The sequence below is a fragment of the Octopus bimaculoides genome, chromosome 1 (genome assembly GCF_001194135.2).
Source record: "Octopus bimaculoides isolate UCB-OBI-ISO-001 chromosome 1, ASM119413v2, whole genome shotgun sequence".
NCBI classification, from domain to species: Eukaryota; Metazoa; Mollusca; class Cephalopoda; order Octopoda; family Octopodidae; genus Octopus; species Octopus bimaculoides.
The window spans coordinates 15,880,129-15,902,495 of NC_068981.1; the positions used below are offsets into that span (position 1 = coordinate 15,880,129).

At 34.0% G+C, this 22,367-nt stretch overlaps 1 protein-coding gene across 3 annotated transcripts in view; it reads right to left on the reverse strand.

The window, feature by feature from the left end:
- The window catches only part of LOC106876580 (glutamate receptor 2), a 737,813-nt gene that overhangs the window by 81,692 nt on the left and 633,754 nt on the right, over positions 1–22,367 (reverse strand). The window contains exon 18 of one of the 3 annotated variants that reach the window (XR_001410261.2): positions 3,555–3,731. The exons of 1 other annotated variant lie outside the window; for it this stretch is intronic. Coding sequence is in view for 1 of the 2 variants with exons in the window: in XM_014925185.2 (XP_014780671.1) it covers positions 3,660–3,731 (72 nt within the window). In the remaining variant the exon portion in view is untranslated. Of the gene's footprint in view, positions 1–550; positions 3,732–22,367 lie in introns of those variants that run through there. One more of the 3 variants, XM_014925185.2, reaches the window with a different exon arrangement.

The following is a 22,367-nucleotide window of genomic DNA, read 5'->3' on the forward strand; positions in this document are numbered from 1 at the left end:
TATATATATATATATATATATATATGCATACATACATGCATACATATATATACATATATATAGACACACACGCACAAACACATGGAAATTCACATATGGACACAAATACACAATTTCATACATTTATGCGTTTGTATATATACATATGCATGATTGCATATAGCGTCTGTGTCGATATATCTACATACATACGTAAAAATAAAAGTGAATTGCATCTAAACAAACATCATTTAAAATAAGTTTTACAAACGATTATGTGGAAAATCGCCATTTATACTTCGAGATCTGGCCACGAAATGACTATAAAATTCTTTTCCAAGATATCATCTAGGAAATCTCAAACAGTACTTTAATATCACAATGACTGTGGATATCCATTTCAAAAACGTACAATATCACATGGAATTGTATAATTTCAAAGAAATACATACAGACATATATATATGTATATATATATATATACATATATGTATGTATATATATATTTATGTATATATATATATATATATATACGTATATATATATATATATATATATATATTATGTATGTATATGTATGCATTAGTATAACAGATTATTATAACTGCGAGCAGCATCCGAATATGTATGTCACACCTACACACACCAGACAGATTCTTATTCTTTTATTTCATTGTTTAACACAACAGTAATCTCGAAATATGAACAACATCAGCCATGTTTTTGTGAATAAGTGCAAACAATATTTGCAGTTTTAAAGTTAGTAAACAAACAGATTTGGCATGTCAATATCAAACTTTTGGAATATTGTTGCATTTTCGTGCTTTGTACAATCAATATTTCAGTTTAGTCGGTTGCATGGTCGTACAATGCTCATTGCATACTGTGTTGTTACAGATTTTTTTATTCAGTGAATTACACCACATTTGATATGATTTGTATCTATATGGGTGCATCCATTGTTTGGCTAATGGTATGACAGCAATATTAACAGTGCCTATTTTGCAAAGTTTTTTTTTTTATATTAATTGGTAGTAACAACACAGAAAACTATTATTATCTTATCTTAATTTACTCAATGAAAATATTTCATTAGATTTTGGAAAAATAAAATGATGAATTTATTTGCTACTGGATGTATACTGAACATTTTGATGACAATAAATAACTTTACATTCAAGTGGTTCACTAATACTGCCTGTCTTCCTAAATAACAACTAACTTGTTGTCGAGTGTCATTTCAATTCTAATATATGATTATGTCCGGACAAACACGTCAAGACGATAAATTAAAAAAAAATCGTTGAAAATATTCTTAGTAAAGCACTGGATGTTGATAATTCCCTGATTTCTTGAAAACGTGAACAAGAATATATGTTTTTAATGATAGGGGAACTAATTTCACTCTCTTATTTATGCTTCCGTTAATACTAATACGCTGTATTATTAGGTGGATATTTCTTATCAAATAAGAACATCTATTGTAATATTGATCTTTCTCACTTAGATAAAACTGGTTTTAAAACCGTATTGTCCATCTATATTGCTTGTTCTCACATCATTTATAAACGTGTGCCATCATTCATTGAAGCTTATATTTTGTAATATTCTCATTTAATATCTCACTTGTTTGCATTGGCCAAAGTATATGCGGTAAACTTTATTCTTAAAGTTGTATAAGCATTCCCGAAAGGAGCAGCAAACAAGATCATTTGAAACCTAACCTTAATGAATGACTGGATACCATTATTTTATTTTTATTTCCATTTTTGTTCCTTATTTTTTTTGGTTTTTGATGTATGAAACATCGATTTGGCGATACTTAACGTACTATATTTAAGGAAATTTTGAAACACAATAGCTTTAATCAGATGTCAGTAGTCCACTGCATAGTGTACTGATGTAAAGCATCAAATGTTAACTGGGTGCATTTTAATATATTTTAATGGAAACAATTGAAGAGAATGTAATTAAGGAATGTATCATTGACGAAAATGTGCGACCACTTAAAACAGAAAAAAAAATAAAACATCCTCTTCAATAATAAAAGAAGACATCTTGCAGTATCATTTTGAAACTGGTGATGCACTTTTGTGTGTGTATGTGTGTACACAAAAAATATAATTTAGTATTGAATTGTTTTTAAATATTAAACACAAACGATGAGAAAGCTAATATGTCTAGATTAGCGTGGCTGTATTTGTGAAATGTATTATAGTGTATCTTCGTCATTCATGTTTATGAAACTAATTTATTTAGATAAAAGTAAGCACACATACAGATGTGAGTTTTAGAGATGATGGTAGTAAGAATTATAGATGGGGAATAGTTTAAACAAATATTGAAATATATTTATATTAATTACATTCCTTCTCTTATCAGTGTTTATATAACGTACTGTTTAATTATATATTCAACTACCCTCAAAGGTGTTGTAAATGATTTTCACAGGCTTCGTGGTCTAATCATTTAGATTTGTTATGCAATACGGCTTTAGTGCATATTTTATGTCTGTGATGCAATAGGGTAGCCTGAACACCGTCTTTCATTGGCGTTTATAAATGGTTTCCTTTCTATTTTTATCCTCATTTCAATCCGGTGTTCAATACGATTGTCTCACAGGGCAGCTGTCAGCCGGAACTTACAGATTGCAACAGATGAAGAAGACTTCACCCTAATATGACAAACTAATCAACAACCACTTCATATCTTTGATAAAGATTTTGATTCTGGTTGTTTGTTACAAGATTCAGATTGATTCATCTGCTCTTTTAATAAAATATGAAAAAATATAAAAAATTTGTTGATTACTCTGGAGAAAACAATAAGATTTATAAAATAATTTAAAAATAAAACTATAAAATCAAATCAATAGTAGACTCTAGTGTTGATTTCAACCACAAAATATACACAACCAAATTGGAATTCCTTTTCAAAGTTTCCTTCTCTCACATTCACCCATCACTCGTTCAACACACTATATCTATTGAATTCTTCTTACAATCTTAAGAAAGGCTTGGAACTGATATTAGAATCATAATAAGGCTTCTAAGTCAAAACGTTCTTAATTAATCCAATTATATCTAATAATTCTTAATTATAATTTATAGCTTATAGTTAATTTTTAAAATTTATTTTATACTGATGAAAATCCCGTATAAAAACATTTGAAGATTTGGTATAATTAAATCGATTTCAAACTTTTAATGAACACTCGTGGGGTGTTATTGTCATTAGCGTAATTATCATTATTAAAATTATATTATTATCACTATCATTCTCATTCTTAGCGTTATTATCATTATTATTATTATTATTATTGTTATTATTATTATTATTATTATTATTATTATTATTATTATTGTTATTGTTATTATTATTATTAATTTGCTCGCCATAAATCTTATTAACGTTCTTACCAGACATCAGTCTTTTATCATTCTCGTTATTGCTATTCTAAGCAACGCCATCATATTTGTAACATGCCAACATGCTCAACCTAATCAAATATATGTTCATTACATCACAGTAGGAGAACAGTGTACCGCATTATATCAAAACTTTGTAACAATTACTTTTACTTCCAGCTATATTGCTGAACTCCAGTAAGGCATTTCGGGCGAATAAAAAGCCTTGTTTTCTGTTGTCGTGGGTGCTGCTTCATCCTCATCATTGGATCCCTAGATCTCCGTCTGGTAACCGTCTGTGTACCCATCAAAAGTTATCATCTGGTTAGGTGCTGTGTACGTGTACTAGAAAAGATAAAACAAAACAAAAAAGTTTATGAGTGATTTATATATCGGTTGAGCCGACGAGAGAACCTGTACGCGATCACTCGATTTGCTAGAAATAGCAACGAAATCCTTTCTCAACACTCACAGCTTAATAAAACTACAATGTCATATCAAGTTTAAAAGATGTGATAGTTACGAGTGGAATACCTTTGATTACCAGTCTAATTAATCAGGGCTAACATGTGAGTAAATTACACAACATGTTGCTTATTAGAAGCCCAATTGTTTTATTTCAGTTTTTATTATTCTAATTAAGAATAAAACTTCAAATTTACTGAGTGTTTTTCAAATCATATGACGGTAGTGTGTATTTTTCAAAAGCTTTAATATTAGTATACTAACAGGGAACTAGCATTAGGAGAATAATAATAACTTTATACATCTAAATGGTAGTATTGATTAAAGATAGTAATTAAAATATCGTCTGATAATCAGGAATGTTATTCAGCGTCATTAAACTCAAAGGATTCTGATATGTTAATGATAGCAATCAACGATATGCAAATATTCGACAGTCAAGAAATAAGAACAATTAGTATGTGAGAGAGAAAGAGAAAGAGAAGTATGGGAGGAAATACTTTGGGATAAAAACAATAATAAGCAAGGAACTACAAGCAAAAATCGTTGTCCTCAATATACTAGATTCAAGAATGAAACCTGTTTTCCCTAAAATAGTTTTGGTTGGCGAATGAGATTCTAATGCGAAAGCTATTTTCCGAACTTTTATATTCTACTGAATCTTGAAATGTTGATAACACTTTTATCGTCCCCGCTATTTCTGTAACAATTATAATTTCTGCTAGCCTGCCAAAGCACTTACGCACTCCAAAATTACTTGCTGTACAACAACTAAATTAGTCCAGAAATTTATGTAAAGAAGATGTTAACTTGATGTATATATATATTACTAGAAAGGAGAGGTACTTTTCATATAAACTTTTAAATCGTTTTATTTTATATTACAAAATTTTTGCAGCACTGTTTCCGTCTTTTCGTACTAAGTTCAAATTCTGCCGAGGTCGATTTTGCATTTCATCCCAAATTGAGTACTGGGATCAATGTAATCGATTTATCGCCTCCCCGGAAAATGCTGGCCTTGTGCCAAAATATTTGAAATCAATATTACAACGCTCTCTCAAATCCCATATTACTGTCTTAAAAACTGAAATTACTCAGGATATTGTAGCTCTAATAAAAAAAAAGGAGACTTTCATACATGGAAAAACCTTTCATTGGTTTGCTCGATCGCGGCTGACTTAGTTTGAGCCACCACACGAACACTTTCTTTCTTGATAAATTAACCAGGAAATACAAAAGAAAGAAATTTGCCATGTTAATATGATATATACAATAAGATATTATTAATATAATTCATAGGCGAGACTTCCAAATTAATAGGTATAATTTCAATTTTTGTATATAAAATTGAATTTCATTTATCAGGCATATAAAATTCTTAAATATTATTAAACGTTTCAATATATAATTTACGTAGGAAATGAATTTGTTAATAATAATAATAATAATGATAATAATATTAATAATAATAATAATAATAATAATAATAATAATAATAATAATAATAATAATAATAATAATAATAATAACCTACTTAAAAACAATGTATAAAATACTAACATGTCTTAACTGAATATGCCTAAACTTTTCTTAATAGAAACTGGCAATACTTTCGCCATACCGGTCGTGACTTATAGTTTCCATATCGTTATCTCGTGAATTATTGAACTATGTAATCTTGACAGAAAAATACGAAAATTGTTGACAATGCATAGAATGCACAAAACATACAACGAATTTTCCTGTCATGAAAAGAGGGTGGACGTGGAATTTTACGACTGGAATTAACAATGAAGACTGCCACAATTGACATAAACACCTACCTGAAAGACTCGGATAACTGGATGTTAAAACTTTCTTAAACCACGGAAACAAGAAAGCATCATCTTAAGTAACAAAACAAGCAAAGGAATATCTAAATGAATTCCTAATACAACAAATGTCAAAATTAGACATACTGGAAACAAGCACAGAAAACGCTAAGCGTATGAAAACCCGTGCTAAAACTGGTCTTACATAATCTTACTGATAAATGGCAAGAAAAATCACTCAATGGCACTCAAAGAGCGCTAATATTACCAATGTTGACAAAGCCCTTACCTACCAATGGTTAGTGTCTTCTGGCTTAAAATCATAAACATAAGTGTTTATCAGAGCAGCCCAAGATCAATGCCTACCTACAAGGAGTTAGCAGGCCAACATATTACAGAACGGCATTAGCACATGTCGTGTATGTAAACAGCAAAAATGAAACCATTGATCATGCTGTCTTCATGTGCAGTCATCTTGCGCCTACAGAGTATCTCAACGGGCATGATAGAGCAGCGCGTTGATCGAATGCCATCAGTCTTTAAGTATCAATTTTGCAATTGGTGAAAAGAAAAAGACAGAATAGAAGGAGAATATTTAATCAAACAGTTTTGTGTAAATTTGATGATATTCTCCTGTCATTTTATTAATTCCTACTGATGTTAATAATCTGCAAACCTATTTCTCCTCATGCATTTTGAGTATTGAAAGTGTAGTACGCCAGTACAAATCCATTTGTCCTAAAAAATTGGGATTTCGGATTTCACCTGATAATATGATGTAGATGAGAGGAGCGGTGGTGGAGACAACTTGGGATGACATTGCCTTGCAAAATAACTGTGTCACTATTCTACCAACAGAAAACTTAACTTTTGTGTGCCAAATTTCAACGATAGTTTTTCAAAAACTAAACGTTAATTTTATGTTGGATTTAAAGTCATAGTTTTTAGCATAACAGTCACAGACATGCAAGAGTCAATTAAACTATCCTGTGATCCTTCCCAGACAAAAAAGACCTCATCAATGAACCGTAACAAGAGTATTAGTTCATGACCATGTAGGTATTTGAATGTCTGCAGTAACTCTGTCTCGAATTTCGACATGGAGTAATTAGCAAAATTAACTAACATGAGGGTACCCACGGCGCAACACCTCGTCTGGTGGTAAAATTTTCATCCAAACTTCTTTGTGTTAGTTTGTAACACAAACGTCTATGACCTACAGAGAAACTTCGATAGGAAACTTTTGTTTGAACGTTTATCCAAGGCATTCATGCATGCTTTTACCCGTTTATCGTGGTCAATATTGGCATATAAAGCAGAAACATCCATGGTTACGAAAAAGCAATTCGCGACATGAATTCAGCGTTCAAAGAAGTTGTTGATTTTAGATATCTATTGCAATCGCATCGCGCTCTTCGTCTACTTTAATAATAATAATAATAATGATAATAATAATAATAATGAAACGAAAACAATGGGAAAAGAATGAATAATAATAAAACAAAAAGAATGAAAACTGGTCTAAGGGATATAATAAAGAAGACCTTAAGGCCTTCTATCATGCCATGTATTTCTCCAGTAATAAGTCTAATACCAAACTAACCTACCTAAACTAGAGACAGAAGCACCTTGAAGAAAGATTCTACATAGACACTAACAAACTTGCCAACATCAGAAGAAACATAATGGAAAAGAAATTACGAAGTGAAGTACAGATTGACCAAAATAAACAATCAGTAAGGGATAAAGGGAAAGAAGTTGCAACTAAAGAAGATACTACTGAAGAAAGAATTATAGACCAACCTAGGTCTAATGAAAATGCCGTAATGATAGAAACAGTAAATGTAACTGATAAGCAAAGTGAAATACTCTCTGAACCAACCATAAGCACCAAGGCAAATGAAAATCAAATAGATGAAGAAAGTCACACAGAAATTGACCCAACTGAACAACATGATCTAAACAATCAAATCATGATTGAATGGTTGAAAATTAAAGAAAACGGTATGAATGAACGTGACACTCTGCCAAAAATTCACAACTCTAACCAAAACCTGACAGTAATTGGTAAAATTCGACTTGCACTTCGCGATATAATTTCAGCTAATAATACTGATATTATAGGTCTCAACCACCTGTACTATGCATCCACGAAAATCTCAATGATTCTATGAAGTGAAACGATTAGAAAACGACAACATTCCCACAAAAGCCTACTTGGTGAAGGCGTACTCAACATCAAATTCAGCTACTTAGGTCTAACATAGAATGTTTTAAAATACCTTAAGTTTGACAAGACTATCAAACCAACAAAAAACCGAAAATTGAAGAAAAAATATATGAAAACCATACTTGACATCGATACCACGATAGGCACTATCAAGCAAAAGGTATATGCTAAAGCTGCTCGCACATCACGGTATGAACAGCGCGTTAGATTCTTCAAGGACAACATGTTAAAAAATAACCCAAAACAGGTTTATAGGAGGACAGGGAAAATACCAGTTACAGTAAAATCTGTCCCATCAAAAGAAGGAGCGCAGAAATGTTGGAATTAAATTTGGGCAGAATAAAATAAAAACATAATAAAAAAAGTCCCTTTGATTGATAGAATACCTATTGACTTAGACTCCTTAGAAGATCGAAAGTGGAGGGGTATTAAAGTAGAGAATGTAAGATCTGCTCGGAGGAGGTCAAGCACATTGAAGTCTCAAGGAAAGTTTCAAGAAAATTTTAAACTTCTAGTTGACTGCCTTCCCAGCAAATGATGAACTGCTAAAAACACTTTACAACAACGTTTTGCAACAAACTAGCACGATTCCCTCTTGGCTACTTAATGGTATTACATTCCAACCTCCAAAAAATGAAGAAACAAATGAACCAAAAAATTATAGACCCGTAACCGTCTTAATAACAATGTATAAAATACTATCATTTGCCTTGACTGAATACACCTATAGTATTTTAATTGAAAGAGGCATATTCCCCAAGGAGTAACAAGGATGTAAACGTGGGTCCTATGGTTGTAAAGATCAGCTACTAATCAATAAGATGATCATGGAAGATTGCCACAAACTATACAAAAACTTGTCGATAGACTGGGTAGACTATAAAAAAACAGCTCTTGATAGTCAACCACTTAGCTAGATTAGGAAATGTCTGGAAATGTATAGAATAGCACATACTCTGGAGATGTGAATATTTCATGTAGCATTTTCCAGGGTGACTCTCTATCACCACTCCTCTTTTGTCTAGCCTCTCTCGAAATTGCTCGATGATATACAATACGATTATAAAATATTTGATAAAAGTATGCATCATGTCTTTTACATGGGTGATTTAAACTTTTTGCAAAAAATGAGCAACAACTCAAGGGCTTAATAGCAATTGTTAAATAATTCAGTGATGATATCAAGATGCAATTTGGCCTCGATAAGTATTCAAAAGCGACCTTTATCAGAGGAAAAATGACAGAAACATCTAACGTTAATCTTGGCCAGTACAATGTTATAGAGGAGTTAGAACCAGCGGTGAGCTACAAATACCTAGGGGTATTAGAACCTAATGGCATCACACATTCAATGATAAAAGACAGAGCTGAATGCAAGAAGCAGTATCTAAGCGATCAATACTTTCGTCATACCGGTCGTGACTTACAGTTTCAATATCATTAACTCGTCAAAAAACTGAAATCTGTAATTTTGACAGAAAAATACGAAAATTGTTGACAATGCATAGAATGCACTATCCTAAGGAAGATATAGATGACATTACCTGCCAAGAAAAGAGGATGACTGTGGACTTTTACAACTGAAATTAACAATTAAGATTGCGACAATTGGCCTAAACACCTACCTGAAAAAACTTTGATGGCTGGATGTTAAAACTTGTCTTAAAGCATGAAAGCAATAAAGCATCATACTCAGTAACACAACAGGCCATGGAATATTTACGTGAATTCTAAATACAACGCATCCCAGAATTAGACGTACTGGAAACAAGCACAGGAAACGCTAAGCGTATGAAAACCCGTGTTAAAACTGTTGCCTTAGATATTCTTACTGATAAATGACAAGAAAACATTTCAATGGCAAATACCCAAAGAGAGATAATAATGCCAATGGTTGGTGTCTTTTGGCTTAAAATCGGAAACAGAAGTGTTTATCATAGCAGCCCAAGATCAATGTCGATCCACAAGGAGTTACCAGGCCAACATATTAAAGAACGGCAGTAGCCCAGCATGTCATGTATGTAAACAACAAAATGAATTCATTGATCATGTCTCCATGTGTAGTCATCTTGCGCCTACAGAGTATCTCAACAGGCATCATAAAGCTGCACAATTTATTCACTGGGTAATTTGCAAAGACCCGGCCCTTCCTCATGATAAAAGCTGTTGGGAACTCAAACCAGCTGTAGTGCTTGAAAATGATCACATCTCACTCCTCTAGAATTTCACCGTTGAAACTGACGAAAGATAAATGCGAATAGGTCAGATATTTTATTGAAAGACTTCAAACAAAAATCATGACTCCTTGTTGATATGATTGTCCCAGTCGACATAAATGTATGTCAAGACCAACGGAAAAATGAGCAAGTATAAAGATCTTGAAATAGAAATTGGCAAAATGTGGAACCTGAAGACTGTAATAATACCTGTTGCCATAGGTTTCCTAGGAATGATAGCAAAAGTCACTTATTCCTACCTAGCTCAGATACAAGGAAATCCCAAAATGGCAGATAGTCAAAAGATAATGCTCATGGGAACTGCCCATGTCTTACGTAAAATACTGCCTATGTAATCTAATATTTTAAAACAAACTTATAATTTTCTTGTTTTCTTAAATATTCTCTAGAACAATACTATGTGCAAAACCAAACATATGAAACCCTAAGCATAACACCAACTTGAACTTGTAATTTGTCTCTTGAGGTGCTTAGGAAAGACTTGAAGTCAGCTTGTACAAATACAACGCAAAATTCAAACATATAATAATAACAATAGTTTCAAATTTTGGCACAAGGCCAGCAATTTCGGGGGAGGAGGCTAGACTGGATCGATCCCAGTGTTCAACTGGTACTTCTTTTATCCACCCTGAAAGGATGAAAGGTGAAGTCGACCTGAGCGGAATTTGAACTCAGAACATAAAAATGGACGAAATGTCCTTAAGCACTTTGTTTGATTTACTAATTATTCTGCCAGATCGCTGCCTTAATAATAATAATAATAATAATAATAATAATAATAATAATAATAATAATAATAATAATAATAATAATTCATAAATTTATAGAGGCTTTATATTCTCACAGTTATAAGAGGGTAAGAGGAAAATTTTTGATAGAAAGGCCATTCAAGATAATGTACGCGATATAGAAGAGAGATCTCCATCTCCAGGAAGCGAAATTAGTTGTATTTATTTTGTCTGTTTGTTTTTTTTTTACTCTATAGGGGTACTTACTACTTTCCCACATTTTCTTTTTCGATGAAACTGATCTCTCTACATCAGGGAGTTACACAGTTTCCCTAATACGATTGAGAAACTTATTATTCATATGGATGCTAAAGCATGAAAATTACAAAGTTCATTTGCACTTCCACACAAAACGTTGAGAAAGTACTTTCTATTCATTATCACCTTCATTTTAAATACATCTTAATTAAACACTATTTCGAATTAATTTCACACACACCGTAAGCTTTTTGTATCTTCTCTCCCTGCATGTGTGTGTGTTTATGTGCGTATTTACATGTGTGTGTTGAGTATTTATAGAAATATATTTATCTGTGTAAATATCTGTAATTATATATGAGCACATGTGTGTGTGTGTGTGTGTGTGTGTGTGTGTGTGTGTGTGTGTGTGTGCATCCATGTATGTATGTACGTAGTTATGTATGGATGTAGGAACGGGCATATCCCTTTGGTTGTCATTACTTCTCATTACTTGTCAGTTTCTAATTACTTCAAGGAATGTTTAGAAAGTTTTAATTCACTCCCTACACTTAATATTTATTTCCAAATCCTTATATTTGTGTTGGCACCGACACTTGGATTAGTACACTACACACTACTATTCTTGAAGGTTTTTAAAAGAAATCCTGTAGTTGTGCTTAATGTTGTCAATACGTTTTTGTATATCCTAGATAATGGATACTTCGTTATTCTAGTGCGCATTGTGTATTTCCTCTCCTATTATCTGTTGGTATTTCATAACGCTGGTATAACATCCAACGTACCAAAACTTCGCCTCTGCCAAGTCTACAAATTTACTATTTCTTTGCTAAGTACGTCAAGTATTTTGTCTCTTTTCGTGCATTTATGAGTATCTAGTTAGAAGGATTCGATATCGTGCTGAGTGTCAAAAACACTTTATTTCAAAGCTTTTTTACGCCGCTCTTCTCTGGAGTCATTAAAATTACGTTATTTTATTTCATCCATCTTTGTCTGTTTGAATACTGTTTATTTATTTATTTTTTTTATGGTAGGGCACTAACCTTAGTTCTACTCCTTTTATTACAGTAAGATCTAGTGTCATTTTAGTTTTAGTTTATTTATAGAATGAATATTCTTAGTTCTCCCTTCATGTGACAACAGTTATTTGGGCTATATAGAAGCTCAAATCTTTTTGATTTCCTTTTGTTCATTAAAGACAAAACATGGGTTTTGGTTTTGTTCATATTTTGAAGCTATTATTATAAGTTTTCCAATAACCAGAGTTTTGCAGGCCGGTTTGCAGATTTATTACAATTTTCTAAAAGTATAAGGTTCATTTTTTCTCACTATTCGTACTGCATATTTTTTTCTCTGTCGGATTTTGGCAATTCTTATTTTCTAGTTTATTTTGTTGAATAAACTAGATTCAACAGAATGATCAGATTATTTAAACAAATAAATTCAGATATAACGTTTTTAAAGTGTTTGCTTGTCATTGGGGATACTATACAGGCGAATAAGGATTCCCGGTTCTATGCATACGGAACACTGACAATAGACTTTGCGTAATTAATCTGTCATGTTCATATTTATTTATCTTGGTCTTCGAGTAAAAAATTATTGATAAATAGATGATCTTTATATCCTTTCAGCCGGTGGGAAAAGGTCATCTTTTTCATATTAGTGTTTTTCTACAACAGTACTACTGCAGTTTCGGTATTAAGTCTTTATGAACGCAACTTATGTTTCTGTAATTTTTAGAGTTTACTGTGCCCTTACTGCCACGAATTAAGAGGCTTTCCCTAAAGTTATCCAGTTAATGGTTGTCACCGTGTTTTAAACATCCATTTTCAACAACTCTTAAAACATCTTATGTGTTGTTATAAATATATTTTAAAAACAAGTTTAGTATCATATGACCTGGTTCTATCAATTTTGTTTTTATTTGCAGTCTGGACTACATTTTGTGTATGATAACCCCTGCTGTGATAGTCTAGATGCTCTGTCCGTTGTATTGAGCAATTCAGTCTCTCGTGATTCACCTCCACATACTTCACTTGCTGGTGACGCTGCATTGATTTCTTTATTGTTTTAACTCACTCTTGATGAAATATTTTTTTTAGGTTAGAATAGAACTCTTTGTTTTGATCAAAGAATCGTCGACGCTTTTCAAACTATTTTGATTCTTGGTGTTTTAGTGAGCTTCACTTGTTTCAAGCCATCATTGATAACGGATACCTTTTTTCTTTCGTTTGTTATCTTCTGTTTCTATAGCTTTTGATTCTTTTTCCAGTCGTGTTGTTGATATTATTAAGGATTGCGGAGATATTTTTCTCTTGTCCATTTTCTTTACTCTTTGTTTTCCCTTGTTGTTTGCTTCGGTTTTGATATTTTAATATTATCATTATTATTATTATATTCATTATTATTATTACTATTGTTATTATTATTATTATCATTGTTGTTGTTGTTGTTGCCGTTGTTGTTAGTATTGGTATTTTTGTTAGTGGCGTTGGTGATGGTGGTGGCGGTGGTCGTTGAGATCATTGGGATCGTCGTGGTTTTGGACTTCTTGGACGTTGTAGTGGTCTCGGCGGTGGTAGTGTTGGCGGTCTTGGACGTCTTATTGTCTTATTGTTATCATCATCATCATCCTCATCATCATCATCATCATCATCATCATCATCATCATCATCGTCATCATCATCATCATCATCATCATCATCATCATCATCATCATCATCAACATCATTATCATCATCATCATCATCATCATTACCATTAATATTTTTTTTATTATCAGCACTTGTATCTTATTCATGTTTCTTGCCAATTTGTCAATTTTTTCAATAGCCGTGTTATGATAACCATCCAACTATTGTTGATACGCCATCTCTTGATCACCGATCCGAAAAACACTTAAATTAATGGCAAAGTATTCAACACTACTATTATATAATAAAAAGTATCTACTCCGTTTGACACATTCGTCTACTTTTCTAAGGATCATTATTTTTACATAATTAGCAGTGTAGTCAAGTTAATGGGTTTAAGTCAGAATTTCTTCAGGGAACTTTTGGGAATAATATTTCCTGATCACGTGTTACGCAGTGCAATGTAATATGGAGCCCCTCCGTAGACTGGAATCATGTGGTAGTCTGCCGATAAAACAATTACTTTGTTTTAGCTAGAGAATCACTTTTTATCTGGTTCCTAAGCTTGGTTGTCATCTTGGAGATGCAAGTTTTAGCAACCAAAACCCCATTTCAGCCTGAAGAGAATAACATCTCCCTTTTAGCAAATAACCCATTTTACAAGGTCCTTCGTTTATAGTTCCTCGCAAATCTCCCATTCCCTCGAGAAATTTCATTGTCTATATGTTGTACGTTTCTTGGTCGCTTTTAGAATTTGAAGGAGTAGGTATATTGAGAGTTTGTATGATGTTTCAATGCCAAAGCATACACACTTTTTTTTTTATATATAATACTGCCTGCAGGTAACCCACTTACGTTATAAATATATAAATTTCGTCAGGCTATGAATATTTTGTATTGATTTTGTCAGCTATGTCAATAGCGTGGCTGATGACTGTCATAGAGGCAGAAACACATATATACAGATGTTCTGTTATCTCACTTAGTAAATCATCCTTTGACTTGGTTGTTCAAACTCATGCCACAGGTCATATTTTCGCTATATCTGTATGTCTGTATGTGTGTGTGTGTGTGTGTGTGTGTGTGTGTGTGTGTGTGTGTGTGTGTATGGGTGTGCTTGAGTGTGTGTGAGAGTATGTACATGTAAGTATGAAGGTCTATATACGTATATAAATAACTATTAATAAAATAACACACAAAAAACATTATGATACTCAGCTACCCCAGTGTTTCCTGGCACGAATATTAAATTTATTTCGCCACTTTTCAACCTGACAAATTATCATATGTAAAGATAGAGATTACCCCAGTGCAATGTAGAACATGTTCCGTAGATCCGACTGCCAACGTCATCTGTTACCGTAAATGTAAATAGTGTATTGATACAATATGCTCGTGCACACACACACACACACACACACATATATATATATATATATATATATATATATATGTGTGTGTGTGTGTGTGTGTGTGTGTGTGTGTGTGTGTGTGTGTGTGTGTGTGTGTGTGTGTGTGTGTGTGTGTGTGTGTGTGTGTGTGTGTGTGTGTGTGTGTATCTGATCTGATTGCAATATTTACCAAGACCTCTCTCCTCCGGTTATTTGGCCTGAACACTCCGCTTATAAACCTAATAATATAAGGAGAGTTAAGTTAGTCCGGGAATACGAGTTCGCATAATTGATATTTTCTTGGGAGTGAAATCGGATATTAAATTACTGCTGTGTTAACGTTGTTTAATTTCTTTGCCATTGTGTATTATAGAAAACTAACATTGTTTCGACGAACATAAATATTCCGTTTATATAATGTATGCATTATGATAGTTCGAAGTAAAACTCACCTGCTGTTTTGTATATGTTTGTGCCTGTATATGAATGTATGTGTGTATGTATGTATGTTTGTCAGCGTTTTTTAATATTAGAGATAGATAGAATGTTTTGAGATCCATAACCTATATTGTTTGATGTGTCACGATAAAGACACTGATGTCTAATAATTTATATTTGCACAGCTACGTGGTGTGTTTATGATTCACTGGTGTAAACCTTACAAGCGTTTCATTGTCATGTGTCACTAAGCTCAAAGCTAACTGAAATATTTGTGACCCATCTTCACACATCAATAAGAACTAGAGTTAAACGTCGGTCATATGGTTCACAGAGAACCATGAAATAAAGCATGAGATATCTACCACTCTCTCACTTTCTCTGTTTCTCTTTCATACTATCCCCCTTTCTCTCTCTCTCTCTCTCTATATATATATATATATATATCTACCTATATTTCTTTATCTATGTAGCTATCTGTTTCGCTTTCGCAGTGTATTTGCTGCATTTCCTGAGCAAACTCACACATTGCGTGTGTTTGTAACGGGCCGCTTCCTATTTGATAATTGATATCACAAAGACTACATAAATGAATTATGAAATGATTTATTGATATTGTGTATTGAGACTGATGTTTATAACGTTGGAGCTACTGACCTATAACTGGAAATATAAAGTCTACAAAGCGATTATTGTTATTGATGACAAGTTAAATACAGTGGAGCGACAAAAGAAGAACTATCTCAAAAGTAGGCGTCTCAAGTTGTTATAACGTTTTTTCATTAAAAGCAAATAAACCTAAACTTCCCTATTGTTGAGGTGAAAGGCTGATACATAATGGTGGAAGAAGGGAATGAGTAAATGCAAATGTAGGACCACAGAAAACCTTTCGGAGTACATAGAATTATTGGGTGCTTTTCTACGGGCAAACATTTAGTGCTATTTGCATACACTTTAGTAATTAGTATTATTCTTGTATCGTCAAACACTTCCGTTAAAATTTTATTAAAATTTTGACTATTCTAGTGTCTCCTTATTTCACCTGTATAAAAAACCGATCTAATGTTTATGTCAGAAGTGAAATTAGCAGAAATAAGCATTGTTCTTGGATTGAAAATAACATTCATCTTCATCTCTCTACGAACTGGAAATGCGAGCATGAAATCTGTCACGTTGAGACATATGTTGCGTGTACAAGAGTTTTGTTATTTGTGTGTAACACTGAGGAGTGAACAATGGTGAAATCAATTTTTGATTTCATTCAAAATGTAATAAAAATATTTACTTAAACTGACTGGTGTTAAAGGATGGGAGAATAACTGCAACTTCATAATGTAGACAGAATATAGGATGTTTCACTTTCTGAATCTATCCCAAGAACCGTTCTCAATCGACCTACAACCGGTTTACGATAGCCGTATCAACTAAAGTCATGTAAAATAATGTGTGATGCACAGAAACAAAATAGAAACATTTATGTTGCAAAATATTGTTCTTGTTTAACTCCATGTCAACCCCGATTAAGAAGATTTAGGATCAGAGGCATGTCGGCCTTGAGCAGCCCATCTCTGTATATCAAGAATGACATTTTCTAACGTGTACTTTTTAAAGATGATACGCTTGAGGAATTGTAGTTGATTTGACTGGTAGTTTTAGCCGGTCAAAAACTTGACAGTCGCTGTATTGTGGGATCGTAATATTGCAGAGTTTTTGACGGTGATGCTTTCATTTATATTACCCGCTCAAAGGAACGTGTTTTATAAGTTTGCGAGAAAAGACGGGCTAATGCCCAGCAATTTTGTACGTCTGTATCCTGTGCGGATATCATTGTTGTTGTATGTGTTGAATGTCTTCAAAAATAAAGTGGACGTGATGATTTCGAATTCAAGGGCATTGAAACCCAGCGATAGAGGACTGAATTTATTATTTAAGATATTATAACTGATCCGGCCTCAAAAATTACGAGGACATTACATGACGGTGAAGAAAAGATATACAGGTATCCTTAGATAACTACGGCGGTGGACTGATGACGAAAATGATGATGATAGTGATGATGATGATGATGATGATGATGATGATGATGATGATGATGATGATGATGATGATGATGAGGATGATGAGGGTGATGAAGATGATGATGATGATGATGATGATGATAATGATGACGACGACGACCATGACGATGGCGACGACGATGATGATGAGGACGTTGACGACGATGGTAATGAAGACGATAACAATGATGATGAATGTGATGATGATGATGATGATGATAGTGGTGGTGGTTTCAAACTTGAGCACAAAGCCTACAATTTTAAGGCTGGGATTGAGTCGATTACATCGACACCAATGGAAGGTTAAAAGGCAGCGATAACTTTTGTTTGACAACAACAACAGCAACAGCGACAACAACAACAACAACAGCACCGATACTGAAAATAATAACAACAATGATAATAATAATAATAATAATAATAATAATAATAATAATAATAATAATAATAATAATAATAATGTGTATTAGCCTAATAAAAGCTAGAGAAGCATTGGCGCAAAAGATAAAAAAAGCAACGAGGAAAAAAAGAAAAGAATGAGGAAAGAAGAAAACTTTAATGGAAGAGAAAGACTTCCGAGGGCTGCTTGTGGAATCTTCACACAAGCTGCCTTCTTCCTATCCCCTTGTCTCTATCGAGAGGTGCATGGTTATTCAGAGTAGGCTTTTCACTGGGTCCTTCCTTGCCACTCTCACCTTCGTTTCAGAAATTCGCTGAAAGGCGGCACTTGCTTCTCCGTATTAACTTTATTTGTCAAGTAAATATGGAAATTGAGGTGCACTTCGCCAAAAAAAGTCTGTCTTCAGACCTTTTAGTTTGGTTCAGAACACAACCATTTTCGCTAATGCCTCCAGATTGGTAAATATTGCCTGTCCTACCCTGCTAAAGAAGATGGCGAGATCTATACAATGGACTCGACAGAAAGCCTGATCCATCCTACACGCGACAGCAAATGTTCGACATAACTCCAAAAGTCCAGGGCTACCGACTTACCTTCTGGTCCAGAGAAGGTCTACATTCCCAAGACCCTTTCCGAAACAACTTAGTCTATCCGCCACCCATTATCGGCAGACTTGGAGATGCGTACACCTCGAAGCCTCAGAGATGGGTATGAACTGTTGCTCCTTGAAAATTCTGGCCTCACCGAGTCGGTGGCCTCTTTCCAAGGCGATCCCAGGATACGTGCATTCACACTGCCTATTCTGAGCAGTCGTTCGACAAGAGTGAAGGAAGTGAGAAAGAAACACTTACCTTATTTCTGTGGAAGGACAGGCTTTCCATCCTTCCAGCTACTTGTGTATGTTTCCACAAGCTTCTCTTTACAGAATCTTACATTTATAGTTCCTCGCAAATCTCCCATTCCCTCGAGATATTTTGTCGTCTGTATGTTGTAGGTTGTCGTCTGTATGTTGTAGTTTTCTTGATTTGTTTTACAATTTGAATATCAGCAGACGTTATGTAGTGGTGTCATAATGATGTAGTGCATAATGTTTTAATGCTAATGAATATATTCTATTAACTCTTTATTGTATGTGTTTACGGCCTTGTAGATGATACATTTTATTTGTTCGGTTTTTGGGTGCTGGTTTGTCTGTTGGTGTAATTGCAAATTGGATTGCGATTGTGTACGTTGTGGTATTTGTACTAAACTTGGTGTCTCTGTTGATGGTAGCGATATTTGTAATACATATAGAGTTGGGATTGATGTAGGACTTGTTACATTTAGTTCTCTCCAGGCAGCATTGTGTGTCGATTAGTTTACTTCTTATATTCTTTCCCTTTCCCTTTCCCTCTTTACGGGAAATGCTTTCCATTCTTCCTTCTAGTCACTTTCACCTCAAGACATATTTATGAGATCCAAAAAGGGCAGAGCGATGTGTGATATGATATTACTATTGGGGATGTTCTTATGTTGATATTGTTCCCCATAGGTTTGGTGTTCTAGTGCCACTGATGGTCTCACCACTGATGTTGCAACTATTGTTGCATTTGTGTTAGGAACCTCTGCTGCTGTTATTGTTTCGGTCTCAAGGCCTGTTAATGAGTTTGTCCGCTGTTTGGGCTGAATTTGTGACGTTGATAAAAGGGGTCTTATTTCTTCCGCGTCTCGATGTTGTAAGACTCGGTTACAATTCTACATATGTAATATCTTGACTTTCTCCCCTCCGCTATCACTCACAGTTGGGTGCCATCGTGGTTGTCCATCAGGTTAAATTCGTCTTCGATTTCTTGTTTTGTATGTGTTGTTATTCCCATTCCTATCACTAATGGTTATTTTCTTCATCTCCCGGATTGTCGCATCGACCTTTTTATAAACCAGAGGGCTTATACGTATGATGGTCATTTCTGTTGTCACGGTTACGTTTGTGGATTGGATGCTTCCATCTGCTTTTGTTTCTAATCTCACTTCGACTATGCAGCAGTTTTCATTCGACTGACGTGGGTCTTGTGTTCCCATACGCGACCAAAGCTCTTTTGCATTTGCTCATCACTTGTATTTTCCACTCGACGCGATTTAGCTCCGATGCACTAGTATACAACTGTGTATTTTTCTGTAGTTTCTGTTACGTAGAGGTGGTGGATTTAGGGTTACCCGTAGTCCTTTGTCTTACACTCTGTCTGATCAGTTGCAAATCTTCATGGTTTAGATGATATTTTTTGAGATTTCTTACAGCACTTTCAAAGGAAATTCCTTTTGTAGCTGTTTGGCTGTATTTCATGTTGCTAGTGCCCTTCCATCTCTGTTTGTCTTTGTGTTGGGCTTGGTAACGTAGCCATAACACTAATCATGTATTATAACAAAGAGAAGAGACATTAGATATGCATACCTGTATCTGTTACATGTTATTAATTGATTTTATGCCAATGAGTCAAATGACCTTCCATCTGATGCTTTCTAAAATGTGTGTCACCCCATGACATGCAAAAATTGTACTGTATTCAATATGCATTTCCCGTAAGTTTTGACATTTTAGTTACCCAAATATCTACATGTCTCAAAGAGTTTAAAACCATGTATAATTTCTTACTAACAAAATATTAAATGCAGCCTTTAATGCGTATCAGCAAGAATGTCTAAGGCAAAAGTGAATGTTGGTGGTACAATATGTCAGGTTAGTCGCAGTGACGCTCATCAGCATACACTGTGTGATGTGTTAGGAATCTTTCAACGAAAATGCTGAGAAACAGAAGCTCATTAGCTGGTAGCTCAGATTTAACATTTGCTCAGGAAAAACTGCTTCGTCGCAGTATATAGTAATATTTTTTATTCAACGTGGTAGAATTGAACAAATGTATGTAATGTGTGTATCTATCTATCTATCTATCTATCTATCTATCTATCTATCTATATATATATATATATATATATATATGCACACACACATGCATTCGCGTATTAAATTATTATTCCATGTATAGAAATTTAAGTGTTCACTTATTTGAAGAAATAAGCTTTAGATTCCAATAAATTTACTTGCAACGGTCCAGTGCACATAATATCATGTTCATTATAATTGTGTATTCTATAATACTTTCCGCTCTATCAAATCAAATATCTGCTTATTATATATATATTGAATCAAAGCTTATCTTAGTATTGTTACTGCACATATTTGCATTTCAATAAAATACATATGAAATATATCTAAATAGTTTCAGTTTAACTATAAATATTCTTGCTAAAAGGGCTGCTTTAACATACACAATTTCCCAAATATTAAAATCCTAATACCTTTTCATACTACTCATGTAACTTCCACAATTGAAACGACCAGGTTGGTGTTAATATCATATACGATGCAACCATGATATCAGTACTTCGTTAAGTGTTTGCATTTGCGCCTATTCCTTCTCATTAATGTTCTGTATAGCTATTGATCATGACTTTCGGCATTTACACTGCAAACAACAGCGACAACAACAACGTGCCGTGTTATGCATTGTACATCCGTAAGCTAGCTGTATGAATAATTAACTGCTTCCTCATTGAGATTTATTCACTGATTTAATGAGACAACAATTCAAGTGCTCTAAGGAGAATGATTTTTTTTCGGAAAGCTATTTAATTAACTTTTTCTACTCTTTTCTTAAGTAATTATTTTACGCTCTAGAATCAATTGGACGCTTAACCATCATCACAGCCATCACCAACGCCATCATCCGCATCCTCATTATGTTTCCTCTTTCATTCTCATAATATTCATCAGTACCCATCACCACCACCAACACAACCATCCCCACCGTCACCAATACCACCACAAATATCATCAGCACCACAACCGCCACCACCCCCACTAACACCATCATCATCATCATCATCATCATCGTCATCATCATCAACGTCATCGTCTTCTTCTTCTTCTTCTTCTTCTTCTTCTTCTTCTTCTTCTTCTTCTTCTTTCACCTTCTCTTTCGCCTTCTTTTTCGTTAACCTCGTCGTCGTCGTCATCGTCATCGTCATTGTCATCGGTTTCGACTCCTTCATCACCGTGACCATCATCTTCACTGCCTCCTTCTCTATCACCGTAATTTTACAACCCACCTCTTCCTTTACAATATAGCTTATCATCCTCATCATCATCATCATCATCGTCGTCGTCATCATCATCATCATCATCATCGTCGTCATCATCATCATCATCATCATCATCATCGTCGTCGTCGTCATCATCATCATCATCATCATCATCATCGTCGTCGTCATTATCATCATCATCATCATCACCATC